Genomic DNA, 14,265 nt, shown 5'->3' with positions numbered 1-14,265 from the left:
GAGAGTAGAAGAGGAAGAGCGAGAGGAAGAGAGAGAAAGAGAGCTAGCGAGAGAGAGAGAGAGACCTACAGTCTGCCTTGATCCCAATACATAATTGTACATGTATAAACACAAATATAAGCACCCACCATATTATTTATTAATGATTATTATTCTATAGTATAGTGGACCGTTATATAGTCATTCACTCATTCAGTCACTCATTCATTAACTCATTCAGTCACTCACTCATTCAGTTACTCATTCAGTCAGTCACTCTTTCAGTCACTCATTCAGTCAGTCACTCTTTCAGTCACTCACTCATTCAGTCACGCAGTGCTGCTTAGTGTAGCAGAGAACACGCTTAAGATGTTCGGCTGTCCTCATAGGATAACCTTTTTGGTTGCAGGTAGAACCCTTTTGGTTTCCATGTAGAACCCTCTGTGTTAAGGTTTCAACATGGAACCATAAAGGTTTCTTCAAAAGGGTTTTCCTATGGGGACATTTTAGGTTTTAGATGGCACCTCTTTTTTCTAAGACTGTACAACAGGAAGCTATGAAGATGAGTCATGGACAATGTGTTTGTGTCTGCACTCTATGTCTGTATGACTATGTGTGTGTGTGTGTGTGTGTGTGTGTGTGTGTGTGTGTGTGTGTGTGTGTGCGTGTGCGTGTGCGTGTGCGTGTGCATGTGTGTGTGTGTGTGATGTGAATACAGTTCCATTAGGGGGGAGATGGAATTGAAGTGAATACACTAGAAGCACTTAAGTACGCTTTTCGCATATATTTTAGGCACAATGCCATCTCAAAGCTAGTCCAAGCGTTCAACAGACACACACTGACCAAGACCCCGATATTTCTCACACAGATAGATTTGTTTTCCAGCATTGTGTTTAAAGGGTTAATACTACTAAGAGAGACAAGTTATTTCCCTGACAGGACACCCACACACACACCCACACACACACACACACACACACACACACACACACACACACACACACACACACACACACACACACACACACACACACACACACACACACACACACACACAAACTGAAACATACAATCTGTTGTATACTCCCACACTTTCTCAGATCCCTTCACACACATAATCTCTCTTTGATACTGTTTCGCTTTGCCATATGAACATAAAGCTAACGCATAACCCTGATGAAACACACCGCCAAAGGCAAACACATTTACAGTTTTGTGATGTATTTATGAGGGAAACCAAATGTACACACAAGATGGAGTAATAATATGGTTTTCATTGTAGCATCGGCTGATAATGCTTATATGAACATTAGTTTGATCAATCCTTTCCCCATTTTCAGTAATACGAAATGAATATGAAATGAAACCAGCTCACAGTATGACAATGTGTTGACATTTTCTCTGTAATGTTCTCCAGTGTTAGACAGTACCACCATAAAGCGCTTAATTTGTTACAATTAGCTGTCCATTTGATCTCCCTTTTCATCCCTGCATTAATCATTTTCACTGGATATATAATAACATGAAAACTGTTTTCAGAACATGGCTAGATGTTTGAAAGAGAGAGACAGAGAGAGAGAGAGAGAGAGAGAGAGAGAGAGAGAGAGAGAGAGAGAGAGAGAGAGCAGTAGTGGGGTTAGTAATGCTGTCTTTGTCATTCATACTGTTGTTTGATACTAATATTAAATTGCATTTCCACTCGTTATGTTTATTGCATGTAATAGCCATCGTGGTGAGGATGGGATGGTGGAAGATTATATGGAGGAAAAACACGAGTGAGAGAGGAAGAGAGAGAGAGAGAGAGAGAGAGAGAGAGAGAGAGAGAGAGAGAGAGAGAGAGAGAGAGAGGAAGAGGAAGAGTGAGAGGAAGAGAGAGAGGAAGAGAGAGAGAGAGAGAGAGGAAGAGGAAGAGAGAGGGGAAGAGAGAGAGGAAGAGATAGAGAGAGAGGAAGAGGAAGAGAGAGAGGAAGAGAGAGAGAGAGAGAGGAAGATGAAGAGAGAGAGGAAGAGAGAGAAAGAGAGGAAGAGGAAGAGAGAGAGGTAGAGAGAGAGAGAGGAAGAGGAAGAGAGAGGAAGAGAGAGAGAGAGGAAGAGGAAGAGAGAGAGAGAGAGGAAGAGAGAGAGAGAGAGAGAGAGGAAGAGGAAGAGAGAGAGGAAGAGAGAGAGAGAGAGAGAAAGAGAGAGAGAGACCTACAGTCTGCCTTGATCCCAATACATAATTGTACATGTATAAGCACAAATATAAGCACCCACCATATGATTTAGTAATGATTATTATTCTATAGTATAGTGGACAGTTATAGAGTCATTCACTCATTCATTAACTCATTCAGTCACTCACTCATTCAGTCACTCACGCATTCAGTTACTCATTCAGTCAGTCACTCATTCAGTCACTCATTCAGTCACCGACTCATTCAGACACTCATTCAGTTACTCACTCATTCAGTCACTCATTCAGTCACTCACTCATTCAGTCACTCATTAATTAAATCACTCATTCAGTCACTCACTCTTTCAGTCACTCATTCAGTCACTCACTCATTCAGTCACTCACTCTTTCAGTCACTCACTCATTCAGTCACGCAGTGCTGCTTAGTGTAGCAGAGAACACGCTTAAGATGTTCGGCTGTCCTCATAGGATAACCTTTTTGGTTGCAGGTAGAACCCTTTTGGTTTCCATGTAGAACCCTCTGTGTTAAGGTTTCAACATGGAACCATAAAGGTTTCTTCAAAAGGGTTTTCCTATGGGGACATTTTAGGTTTTAGATGGCACCTCTTTTTTCTAAGACTGTACAACAGGAAGCTATGAAGATGAGTCATGGACAATGTGTTTGTGTCTGCACTCTATGTCTGTATGACTATGTGTGTGTGTGTGTGTGTGTGTGTGTGTGTGTGTGTATATTTTAGGCACAATGCCATCTCAAAGCTAGTCCAAGCGTTCAACAGACACACACTGACCAAGACCCCGATATTTCTTACACAAATAGATTTGTTTTCCAGCATTGTGTTTAAAGGGTCAATACTACTAACAGAGACAAGTTATTTCCCTGACAGGACACACACACACACACACACACACACACACACACACACACACACACACACACACACACACACACACACACACACACACACACACACACACACACACACACACACACACACACACACACACACACACACACACACACACACACACACAGTGTCTCCTTGGTCTCACGACTGGGTGTCCACTCATATCGATTGAGTCCTAACAAAGTGCCTAAATCCTTGTATGTCTCTCAAGAGAATAGAGTGTGTGTATCTGTGTCTGTGTGTCTGTGCTTCGGTGGAAGTCCTCTCCAATTCCATGAACTAGAAGATGTGCCATGAATGCTTCACTTATCAGAGATGTGTTGGAGTCTGTTACAGCACAGTAAGTGTCTAAAGGTTGAGTGGAGTCAAGAGTCTTGGCTCGATCAGCTTCTGTCCTCGAGTGGAACTGGCACACTGTGTGCATTTGTCTGTACTCCCATTCATATACTGAACAAACAAATAAACACAGCATGCAACAATTTAAAGATTTTACTGAGTTACAGTTCATGTAAGGAAATCAGTCAATTGAAATGAATTCATTAGGCCCTAATCTATGGATTTCACATGACTGGGCAGGGGCGCAGGCATGGTTGGGCCCACTTGGGAGCCAGGATATTACGGATAAAAATACTCCTCAGTTTCATCAGATGTCTGGGTGGCTGGTCTCAGACTATCTCGCAGGTGAAGAAGCCAGATGTGGAGGTCCTGGGCTGGCGTTGTTACACTTGGTCTGGGGTTGTGAGGCCGGTTGGACGTACTGCCAAATTCTCTAAAACGATGTAGGAGGCGGCTTATTTTAGAGAATTTATGTTCAATTCTCTTGCAACAGCTCTGGTGGATATTTCTGCAGTCAGCATGCCAATTGCACAATCCCTCAAAACTTGAGACATCTGTGGCATTGTGTTGTGTGACAATACTGCACATTTTAGAGTGGCCTTTTATTGCCCCCAACACAAGGTGCACATGTGTAATGATCAGGCTGTTTATTCAGCTCTTTGATATGCCACACCTGTCAGGTGGATGGATTATCTTGGCAAAGGAAAAATGTTCACTAACAAGGACGTAAACAAATTTGTACTCAACATTTTTGAGAAATAAGTTTTTTGTGCATATGGAATTTTTCTGCAATCTTTTATTTCAGCTCATGAAACATGGGACCAACACTTTACATGTTGCATTTATATTTTTGTTCAGTATATTTGACAAGCATGTAAGACACTTTTTCCCTGACTACATCAAGTTTTTCTGTCATTTAACCTCTCTATACAGTCCTAACAGGAAGGCAATGCACCACTTTGTACTGTACATCCTAAACAATTACACAATCACCATCCAATCAGACCTCTGCTTATAGCGCCACGTACACAGCAGGCCATGCAGAAAGACAATCCTCAAAAGGATAGAAAATAAAGGAAGGAACGAGACTTAGACATGGATAAGAAATAGACAGAGGGTGGTGGAGAGGAGAGAGCAGGGGAGGCCGAGGACAGAGTCCCCCAACCACGCAACACAATCACCACTGTTGATATAATATTGACATGGCACTAATGGCCTTAGCTCTCAGGCTGACTGGGCGGTGTGGCGGCCGGTGTGTGTGTTGCGTGGTTGGGGGACTCTGTCCTCGGGGTAGCGAGGCGAGGCGGAGATCGCGTGGATGGTCTGGCCATACCCACTACCCAACCCTCTAGCCCCTTCACGACCCACTTTAGACTGAACAGCTAAACACACACACACACACACACACACACACACACACACACACACACACACACACACACACACACACACACACACCGTCCGATTTGTCTGTATGTGTTAAGTTCAGACACTCGACCACCGCAACGCTTAACTTCCTCAGAAGGACTAGACTACATGGAAGCTTTAGTATACAGACACACACTCCATACACGCATGCACACACAGACAAAAAAAATGCTTCCCCCCTCTTTCAGTGACCAGGTTAGAACATGGCTGGTGGTTAGATCGTGCTTCTCTGGATTACATGGTGAGGTGTGATGGGGACAGGAACAGCTAAAGAAAAGCCACTCTCTCCTCAGTGACAGTGGAAAGGATTTCATGGAAATTGGACTTCCTTTGGAGAGACTTAAAGTCATTACATGCAATCTCCCACCAGCGATGCACAGCATCCGAAACAGGCCTCACAATACAAGTGTCAATTAGGAGCTTTTCATTGGCCAGGTTGTCCGATGAGTGGGCAAGGGAGAGGAGAAAGGGGAGAGGGAATGCATCCCAAATGGCACCCTATTCCCTATAAAGTGCACTACTTTTGACTAGAACCCTATGGGACTTAGCCACAGAGGTTTGTGGGTAACCACATCACTGTACTTTTCCGGTTCTTTCTTTCCATGGTGAAAGACAGAGAAGAAGAGAGAGGAGACACTTAGTCTTAATAGGCTGGCTCCCTGCTGCTCTGTGTTCATCCCAAATGGCACCCTATTCCCTACATAGTGCACTACTTTAGAACATAGCCCTATGGGACTGGGTCAAAAGTAGTGCACTGCATAGGGAATATGGTGCCATTTGGGACGTCTACTCTCTCTTTGTCGCTGTCCACCTCAGTGGAAGGAATGGAAAGCCATTTTACTGTGGCCTTGACCTCCAAATCTCCACTCTGCTGGGGTGACTCAAATGATGGGTTCTGGAGTGTCTGTGCGTGTGTGCGTGTGTGTGTGCGTGTGTGTGTGCGTGTCTGTGCGTGTGTGTGTGTGTGTGCGTGCGTGGGTGTGTGCGTGTGTGTGTGCGTGTGTGTGTGTGCGTGTGTGGGTGCGTGTGTGTGTGTGCAGAGTGAGGCTCCGAGTGTGCCAGCCAACCAGTCAGCCCTCCCAACCAGTCAACTGAATTACTTCTCTATGGTAAAGCCTAGTTGCCCCTCGTTGGAAAACCCAGACTGTGAAATGAACAATTTCTGTCCACAGCAGGTGTCCCTCAGCATGATAACCTAACGATGTGTTAGACTGAACGAAGACTGTTATGACACTTATTTGACTTTGTTTCATATTGAACAAAGACTAAAGCAAGGTAACACAAGACACTTATGTAGCTTTCCTTCCGACATTACCCAATCATCTTCCTTCTACCTTCTATTACTGAACGTGTACAATCTGGAAGAGAGAAGAGCGGTAGCCTAGCGTTTAGAACGTTGGGACAGTAACTGGAATGTCACTGGTTCGAATCCCCGAGCCAACTAGGGGAAAAATCTGTCCATGTGCCCTTGAGCAAGACTCTTAACCCTAATTGCTTCTGTAAGACACTGGATAAGAGCGTTTGCTAAATGCCTAAAATGTAAATGTAATGAGGAGCTAATAGAGAGTGTTAGAGATAGGCTCTATCTTTACCCCCAATGACTGGGCCAGACCCCCAAATGAGAACCTACCCCATGAGTCGTCTCCATGGCATTGGCCCCGTGTCTTCCTATCGATTCACATTACTGCACTGCTTAAAGTGAAGCGATGATCATTGTTTGCGTCCCAATTGGCACCCTTTTCCGTATGTAGTGCACTACGTGCTCTGGTCAAAAGTAGTGCAATATATAATGTATAGGGTGTCATTTAGGATACTCATGAGGCTGAATTCCCATGTCTGATAGTGAAATGATGAGATGTTGCTATCACCACCAGATATGACATTATATCTCCCGCATCTCATGCTTTATGATTGACAGCTGCTCCACAAATATGTGTGTGTGTGTGTGCATGTACTCATATATATAAATGTGTGTGTGTGTGTGTGTGTGTGTGTGTGTGTGTGTGTGCGTGTGTGCGTGTGTGTGTGTGTGTGTGTGTGTGTGTGTGTGTGCATGGTTGTGTGTGTGTGTGTGTGTGTGTGTGTGTGTGTGTGTGTGTGTGTGTGTGTGTGTGTGTGTGTGTGTGTGTGTGTGTGTGTGTGTGTGTGTGTGTGTGTGTGTGTAGCATCATCATGCCGTACAACTCAGGATTGTGATTAGGATGGGGACCAGGGACTGTGAAATGGAGTTTCTCGCCGTCTCGACGAGGCAGGGTGCGGCAGGGTGCCCATGACGACCCACCAGAGAGATCTCAGAAATGGCGCCTAGTGCCGCACTCCTCGGATGCACATTTGTGGCCTGCTGGAGGTCATTTTGCAGGGCTCTGGCAGTGCACCTCCTTGCACAAAGGCGGAGGTAGCGGTCCTGCTGCTGGGTTGTTGCCCTCCTACGGCCTCCTCCACGTCTCCTGATGTACTGGCCTGTCTCCTGGTAGGGCCTCCATGCTCTGGACACTACGCTGACAGACACAGCAAACCTTTTTGCCACAGCTCGCATTGATGTGCCATCCTGGATGAACTGCACTACCTGAGCCACTTGTGTGGGTTGTAGACTCCGTCTCATGCTACCACTAGAGTGAAAGCACCGCCAGCATTCAAAAGTGACCAAAACATCAGCCAGGAAGCATAGGAACTGAGAAGTGGTCTGTGGTCACCACCTGCAGAACCATTCCTTTTTTGGGGGTGTCTTACTAATTGCCTATAATTTCCACCTTTTGTCTATTCCATTTGCACAACAGCATGTGAAATTTATTGTCAATCAGTGTTGCTTCCTAAGTGGACAGTTTGATTTCACAGAAGTGTGATTGACTTGGAGTTACATTGTGTTGTTTAAGTGTTCCCTTTATTTTTTTGAGCAGTGTATTTATTTCTCATTCTTTCTCTCTCTGGTAACAATTTATTTGGTTAGTCCATCCTCTACAGACTATCTACAGACTATTAGTAACATTGCAACTAACTATCTGCTACCCCAAATCCTAGCTCTAACCCTAATCCTAACCCTAACCCTTACTCTAAACTTCAAGTTTCAAGTATTTTTATGGCACGTGGACAAGTACAGTGAAATGCATGTCTTCCAAGCTCTAACCCCAATAATGCAGTAATCAATAAGAATGTAAAACTAAAAATAACTTAAGGTACAACAAAAACGCATGAGGAAGTAAGTAACCATACTACATACAGGGTCAGTTCCAGTACCATATTTACAGTGTGCAGGGATACTGGAGCGATAGAGGTAGATATGTACAATATAGGGTTAAGGTGACTAGGCATCAGGATATATGATAAACAGAGTAGCAGCAGCGTATATGATGATTGTATATGAGTGGGTGGGTGTGTGTGTGTGTGTGTGTTGAGTCACTATAAATATATGTGCATATTATGTGTTTGTGAGCAAATGATGGAGTGAGTGTTTATGTGTGTGAGTCTGTGTGTGTGTTAGAGCGTCAGTGTGCTTGAGTGTGTAGGGCCCTGTGAGTGTGTAGGGCCCGGTGAGTGTGTAGGGCCCGGTGAGTGTGTAGGGCCCTGTGAGTGTGTAGGGCCCTGTGAGTGTGCACAGACACAGTGCAAAACAAAAAAAAGTTAATACAAGGGTAAATTCAGATAGTCCGTGTAGCCATTCTGTTTGCTGTTTAGTTAGCTATTCAGCAGTCTTATGGCTTGGGGATAGAAGCTGTTCAGGAGCCTGTTGGTGTCAGACTTGATGCACCAGTACCGCTTGCCGTGCAGAAGCAGAGAGAACAGTCTATGGCTTGGGTAGCTGGAGTTTTAAACGATTTTCCGGGTCTTCCTTTCCTAACCCTTACCCTAACCCTAGCCTTAACCCTAACCTTAACCCTTAGGGTTAAAGGTTATTCTAAACCTAACCCTAACTCTAACCGTAACCTTAGCAAGCAGTAGCTTATCAACAGATACTTTGTTGATAGTCTGATCATCTGTAAAGCATCTATAGATGGACTAACAGAACTACTTGAGATGCTTCAAATCCTCTCTCTCTGTGAAATGACACATGCTCGCACACACACACACAATACACAGATAAGTCGCTTTCTGTTGTGTGCGTGGCAATGGTGTGTGTGTGTGTGTGTGCGTGCCAGCCAGGCCCAGAGAATGAGCTCATTTACTGCTGTGGGAAGAAAATAACCAGATGTGTTGTCAGGAATGCCTCCTGTGAATAAACCTGCCATCCCACTGGCTACAGGACATGCATATTGCCCCAACTAGAGGCCTCTACCTGCTGAGACTCGCACGCACGCACACACACACACACACACACACACACACACACACACACACACACACACACACACACACACACACACACACACACACACACACACACACACACACACACACACACAGACCAAATACAGTGCTAAGGATGAAGAGGAATAGATGAATGAGGGGAGAGAAAGGGAGAGGGAAATGAGAAAGAAATAGGGAGAGGGAGATGGAGAGGGAGAGAGAATGTGTTATAAAAGACTGAAATCGAGAGAGCAAGAGAACCAGAGGGAGAGAACAGGAGAGATGTACATTTTGTGTAAATTTGAATGACTGTCTGGGGTATAAATGTTTCACATCTCTTCTGACATGAGTATCCTTCTCGTGTGTTATCATGGTGGTCAGTGGACGAGTGGAGGAGCGAAGGAGAGGGGCGCGCCAGCGCTGAAATCTATTAACGCTCTCTTCCCTGATAACAAAAGAGAGAAGCTTCTTATCTGGTTGGCAGCTGCATGGCAGGGAATATATTACCATCTATGCTGCCCTGCTCCTCCCTCATTTTTTGTGTCGTCTACAGTACAGCCCTAGCTCCATCCACAGGGTGCCCCCCCCACTCCTTCCCTCACTTACTTTTGTGTTGTCTATCCTCCCTCCATTGATCTCTCTCTCTCTTTCTCTCTCTCTCTCTCTCTCTTTTACTAAAGTGCTGTTCAGCAGTTTCCTCCATTCTCCCATTACAGCGTAAACCACCACAGAGGAAATAATAACCACTGCACACTCTCCCCTTGTCCCTCGTGCATATTTTGCATAAGACAGCAGGCTATTTGGTAGAATTATTGCAAGCATTCCCACATTCTCCCAGTATTGCCGTCCCCTTCTCTCTAGGGCTTATCATTAATAAGACAGCATCCCCCCTTTCTCCTCATTCTCTAGTGATGCATTCCAAATGTCACCCCATTCCCTATATAGTGCACTAGTTTTGAGAAACCCTGATGAAAAGTAGTGCACTAGGATAGGGTGCCATTTGAGATGCAGTAACAGTCTTTATTATGAGTAAGCACCTTCCCAAATGTCCATTCAGTCACGCCTCATAGCTCTCACCTCATAATACATGTTATGTTCTTTTGACATGTTGTGTAATGCCACATCAAATCTACTGGTGGGAGAAATGAAAGAGTGAAACAATCCAAAGCAGCAATGAGCTGCGTCCAGGCCACCAGGCCTCTATTGATTTCAGGTAAATTCCCGCTGAGTCCTCCAGGCCTCTATTGCTGTCAGGTAAATTCCTGATGTGTCCTCCAGGCCTATATTGTTGTCAGGTAAATTCCTGCTTTGTCCAGGCCTATATTGCTGTCAGTTCAATTCCTGCTGTGTCCTCCAGGCCTCTATTGCTGTCAGGTAAAGTGCTGCACACAGTGGATAATAGCATTTTCCTTTTGTATTGCCAGAGTCCACAGTAATATAATAATTGCCAATGAGTTGTCAAACGCAGCATGTACAAGTATAGGACAGAAGTGTTCTCATTTATAGTGTCAGAGTCCACATGGAAAATAATAACTTCTAATGAAAACAGAGGGTGACAGTACGGGAGAAGAAAATGGTTTCCAATGTTCCAAATGGACTTGTTCATTGTTGCCACCATGACGATGACAACACTTACCTTTAGTCAACTCTTCTGGCACAATGGCTACTCAGTCAAGATACAATATATATGTAATTCAACGTATGGAACTCAATGTATGGAACTTGATGTATGCAACGTGGAATTTATAGCAAGCTTTTAGCGAAGGCAGACTTGAAGTGTGTTTTGCGTGGGTGTACAACAAAAGATGTCACAAAGGACAAAATACATTCCTATATAGGTTGCAGTGTACATTACAGTATGCATGTAAGTACATATGCAGGATCTTAATTTAAAATATGTAGTGTTATAACATTTAAAAAGGCTTTCAACTTTGAAATTTCAGACTTGATTTTCCCTTATAAAAAATGTACCAACCCCTACAAACATCTCCATTAATTATAATCCACATAATAATGCACATTTCCTGATGCTGAATGATTATTTTCCTGCTGTAGCAAACTGGCTCAAATTAAGATCCTACACCTGTATGGCTAAGATCCACCTCTCTTGGAGGGAGGCACAAATGTGTACAATATGTCACCAAGGACAGGAATAAGTTGAGGTAGTTCATTGAGTGTCTGTATCAATGACTCAATGGGGACAGACACGATTATGTAATGAAGTACATAGAAAGCAGCTAACATGTGTTCCAAATATCTGGTTCCGATGGGTGTGTTTTAATGTTAGTAATGACAGTTCTGTAACACTAAACATGTCTGCCAAATGACCATATGATTATACATGGACGTGTGTGTATACATACAGTACCTGGCAAAACTTAGGACACACCTACTCATTCAAGGGTTTTTCTATATTTTTACTATTTCCTACATTGTAAATGAATAACGAAGACATCAAACTATGAATGTAGTAACCAAAAAAGTGTGAAACAAATCAAAATATATTTTATATTTGAGATTCTTCAAAGTAGCCACCCTTTGCCTTGATGACAGTGTTGTACAGTCTTGGCATTCTCTCAATCAGCTTCACCTGGAATGCTTTCCCAACAGTCTTGAAGGAGTTTCCACATATGCTGAGCATTTGTTGGCTGCTTTTTCTTCACTCTGCGGTCCAAGTCATCCCAAACCATCTCAATTGGTTTGAGGTCAAGTGATTGTGGAGGCCAGGTCATCTGATGCAGCAGTCCATCACTCTCCTTCTTGGTCAAATACCCCTTACATAGCCTGGAGGTGTGTTTTGGGTCATTGTCCTGTTGAAAAACAAATGATAGCCCCACCAAGCGCAAGATGGGATGGCATATCACCGCAGAGTGCTGTGGTAGCCATGCTGGTTAGGTGAGCCTTGAATTCTAAATAAATCACTGACAGTGTCACCAGCAAAGTACCCACACCGTCACACCTCTTCCTTCATACATCATTGTGGGAACCACACATGCGGAGAGCATCTGTTCACCTACTCTGTGTTTCACAGATTTCCACCGTTCTAATGTCCATTGCTTGTGTTTCTTGGCCCAACCAAGTCTCTTCTTCTTATTGGTGTCCTTTAGTAGTGGTTTCTTTGCAGCAATTCGACCAAGAAGGCCTGATTCACAGTCTCCTCTGAACAGTTGATGTTGAGATGTGTTTGTTACTTGAACTTTGTGAAGCATTTATTTGGGCTCCAATTCTGATGCTGGTAACTCTAATGAACTTAACCTCTGCAGCAGAGGTAACTCTGGGTCTTCCTTTCCTGTGGCGGTCCTCATGAGAGCCAGTTTCATCATAGCGCTTGATGATTTTTGCGACGGCACTTGAAGAAACGTTGAAAATGTTCATGACATTTTCCGGATTGACTGACCGTCATGTCTTAAAGTGATGATGGACTGTTGTTTCTCTTTGCTTATTTGAGTTGTTCTTGTCATAATATGGACTTGGTCTTTTACCAAATAGGTCTATCTTCTGTATAACACCCCTACCTTGTCACAACACAACTGATTGGCTCAAACCCATTAAGAATGAAAGAAATTCCAGAAATTAACTTTTAACAAGGCACACCTGTTAATTGAAATACATTCCAGGTGACTACTTCATGAAGCTGGTTGAGAGAATGCAAAGAGTGTGCACAGCTGTCATCAAGGCAAAGGGTGGCTACTTTGAATAATCTCAAATATAAAATATATTTTGATTTGTTTAACACTTTTTTGGTTACTACATGATTCTATATGTGTTATTTCATATAGAAAATAGTACATATAAAGAAAAACCCTGGAATGAGTAGGCATGTCCAAACTTTTGACTGGTACTGTACATAGGGGTAGATGTGTGTGCAATACAGATAGATATACATTAGAAGGGTGTGTATAGGTGTGCAGTCACTTTGGATACAAGTGTCTGCTAAATGGACATATGATTATATTATTTATTAAGTAGATTGGGGTAAGGGTGTGTGTCGAAGAGTGTGTGAGCACATAGACAGGGGGTACAGCTGTGTGTACAGTACACACAAACAGGGGGTAAGAATGTGATGTGTGTCTTACCGTCGTTGCAGAGTGGCCCTCCGAAAGAAGTCATGCTACAATCACAGCTGAACCCCTCCCACTGCTGCAGACACACACCCTGGTTTGCACACGAGTCCTCCTGGCACGTTGTACTGGGGCCTGGGCACAGGGAGGGAGGGAGGGGGAGTGGGAGGGGGGGGAGGGAAGTAAGGAAGGGGAGGGAGGGAGGGATTACTTAAAATATGTGATCAGATTTTACCAAATGTATGTGTATATATGTGATGAGAGAATTAAACACGTAAATACGATTAAAAGCATAATCCAACTTCATTCTTGTAATCCATTTACCCACATACAGTATGAAACACATTTTACATACTGACAAATGACATACTGAGACAAACATACTTCTCTCTCTGTCCCTCTATCCCCCCTTCTCTCTCACTCTCTCTCGCTCCCTCACACACTAACACTTTACACACGGAAAAACATCACACACAGAAACACTACACACACACACACACACACACACACACACACACACACACACACACACACACACACACACACACACACACACACACACACACACACACACACACACACACACACACACAGGAAGACACATGTACTTATACAGAGACACGGAAAACACTCATTGAACAGTCAACCAGTGAGTTTTTTAAGACAGGTTTAAATAATATTTATGTTGCATTTACAGAGATTGTCTGTTGTTTTAGTGAGTTTTAAGGTATTCTTGCTTATTTATCCACATTGTTATTATGTTCTTACAGCCTCACCACTGTTTTTAGGAAAGAACCAACATTATTATGAAAGAAAGGGAAACCATAGCAACACATTTGATTGTTTCTTGAGTCAAAAAGAAAGAGCACCGCAGGTCAAATGTAGAAAAAGGAAGTAGCCGGTGTATCCTATCAGAAAAAGAGACAGAGGAACCATTCAGGTTTCGATCACTTCGTGAGGGATTAGATATATGTTTCCGTTCGTGCATTTTTATACATGGCAAGAGAAATCTAACACAGAGGGTCATCTAAAATCAGAACTAAAGTCTCACGGAACTGGTCAGCTGCTTGATTAAGTTCTGGATCCATGCATGTTAATAGAT

The 14,265-nt window shown here is 43.5% G+C and overlaps 1 protein-coding gene across 1 annotated transcript in view; it reads right to left on the bottom strand.

Annotated features, from left to right (window-relative positions):
* The window catches only part of LOC120029401 (neurexin-1a-like), a 164,221-nt gene that overhangs the window by 76,316 nt on the left and 73,640 nt on the right, over positions 1-14,265 (bottom strand). Inside the window, exon 14 of the mRNA XM_038974622.1 lies at positions 13,179-13,298. Within this exon, the coding sequence (XP_038830550.1) occupies positions 13,179-13,298 (120 nt within the window). The remainder of the gene's footprint in view (positions 1-13,178; positions 13,299-14,265) is intronic.

Source organism: Salvelinus namaycush, chromosome 35 (genome assembly GCF_016432855.1).
Source record: "Salvelinus namaycush isolate Seneca chromosome 35, SaNama_1.0, whole genome shotgun sequence".
NCBI lineage: Eukaryota > Metazoa > Chordata > Actinopteri > Salmoniformes > Salmonidae > Salvelinus > Salvelinus namaycush.
Note: the sequence above shows the minus strand (reverse complement) of the source record. Positions and strands in the feature narration are given on the sequence as shown.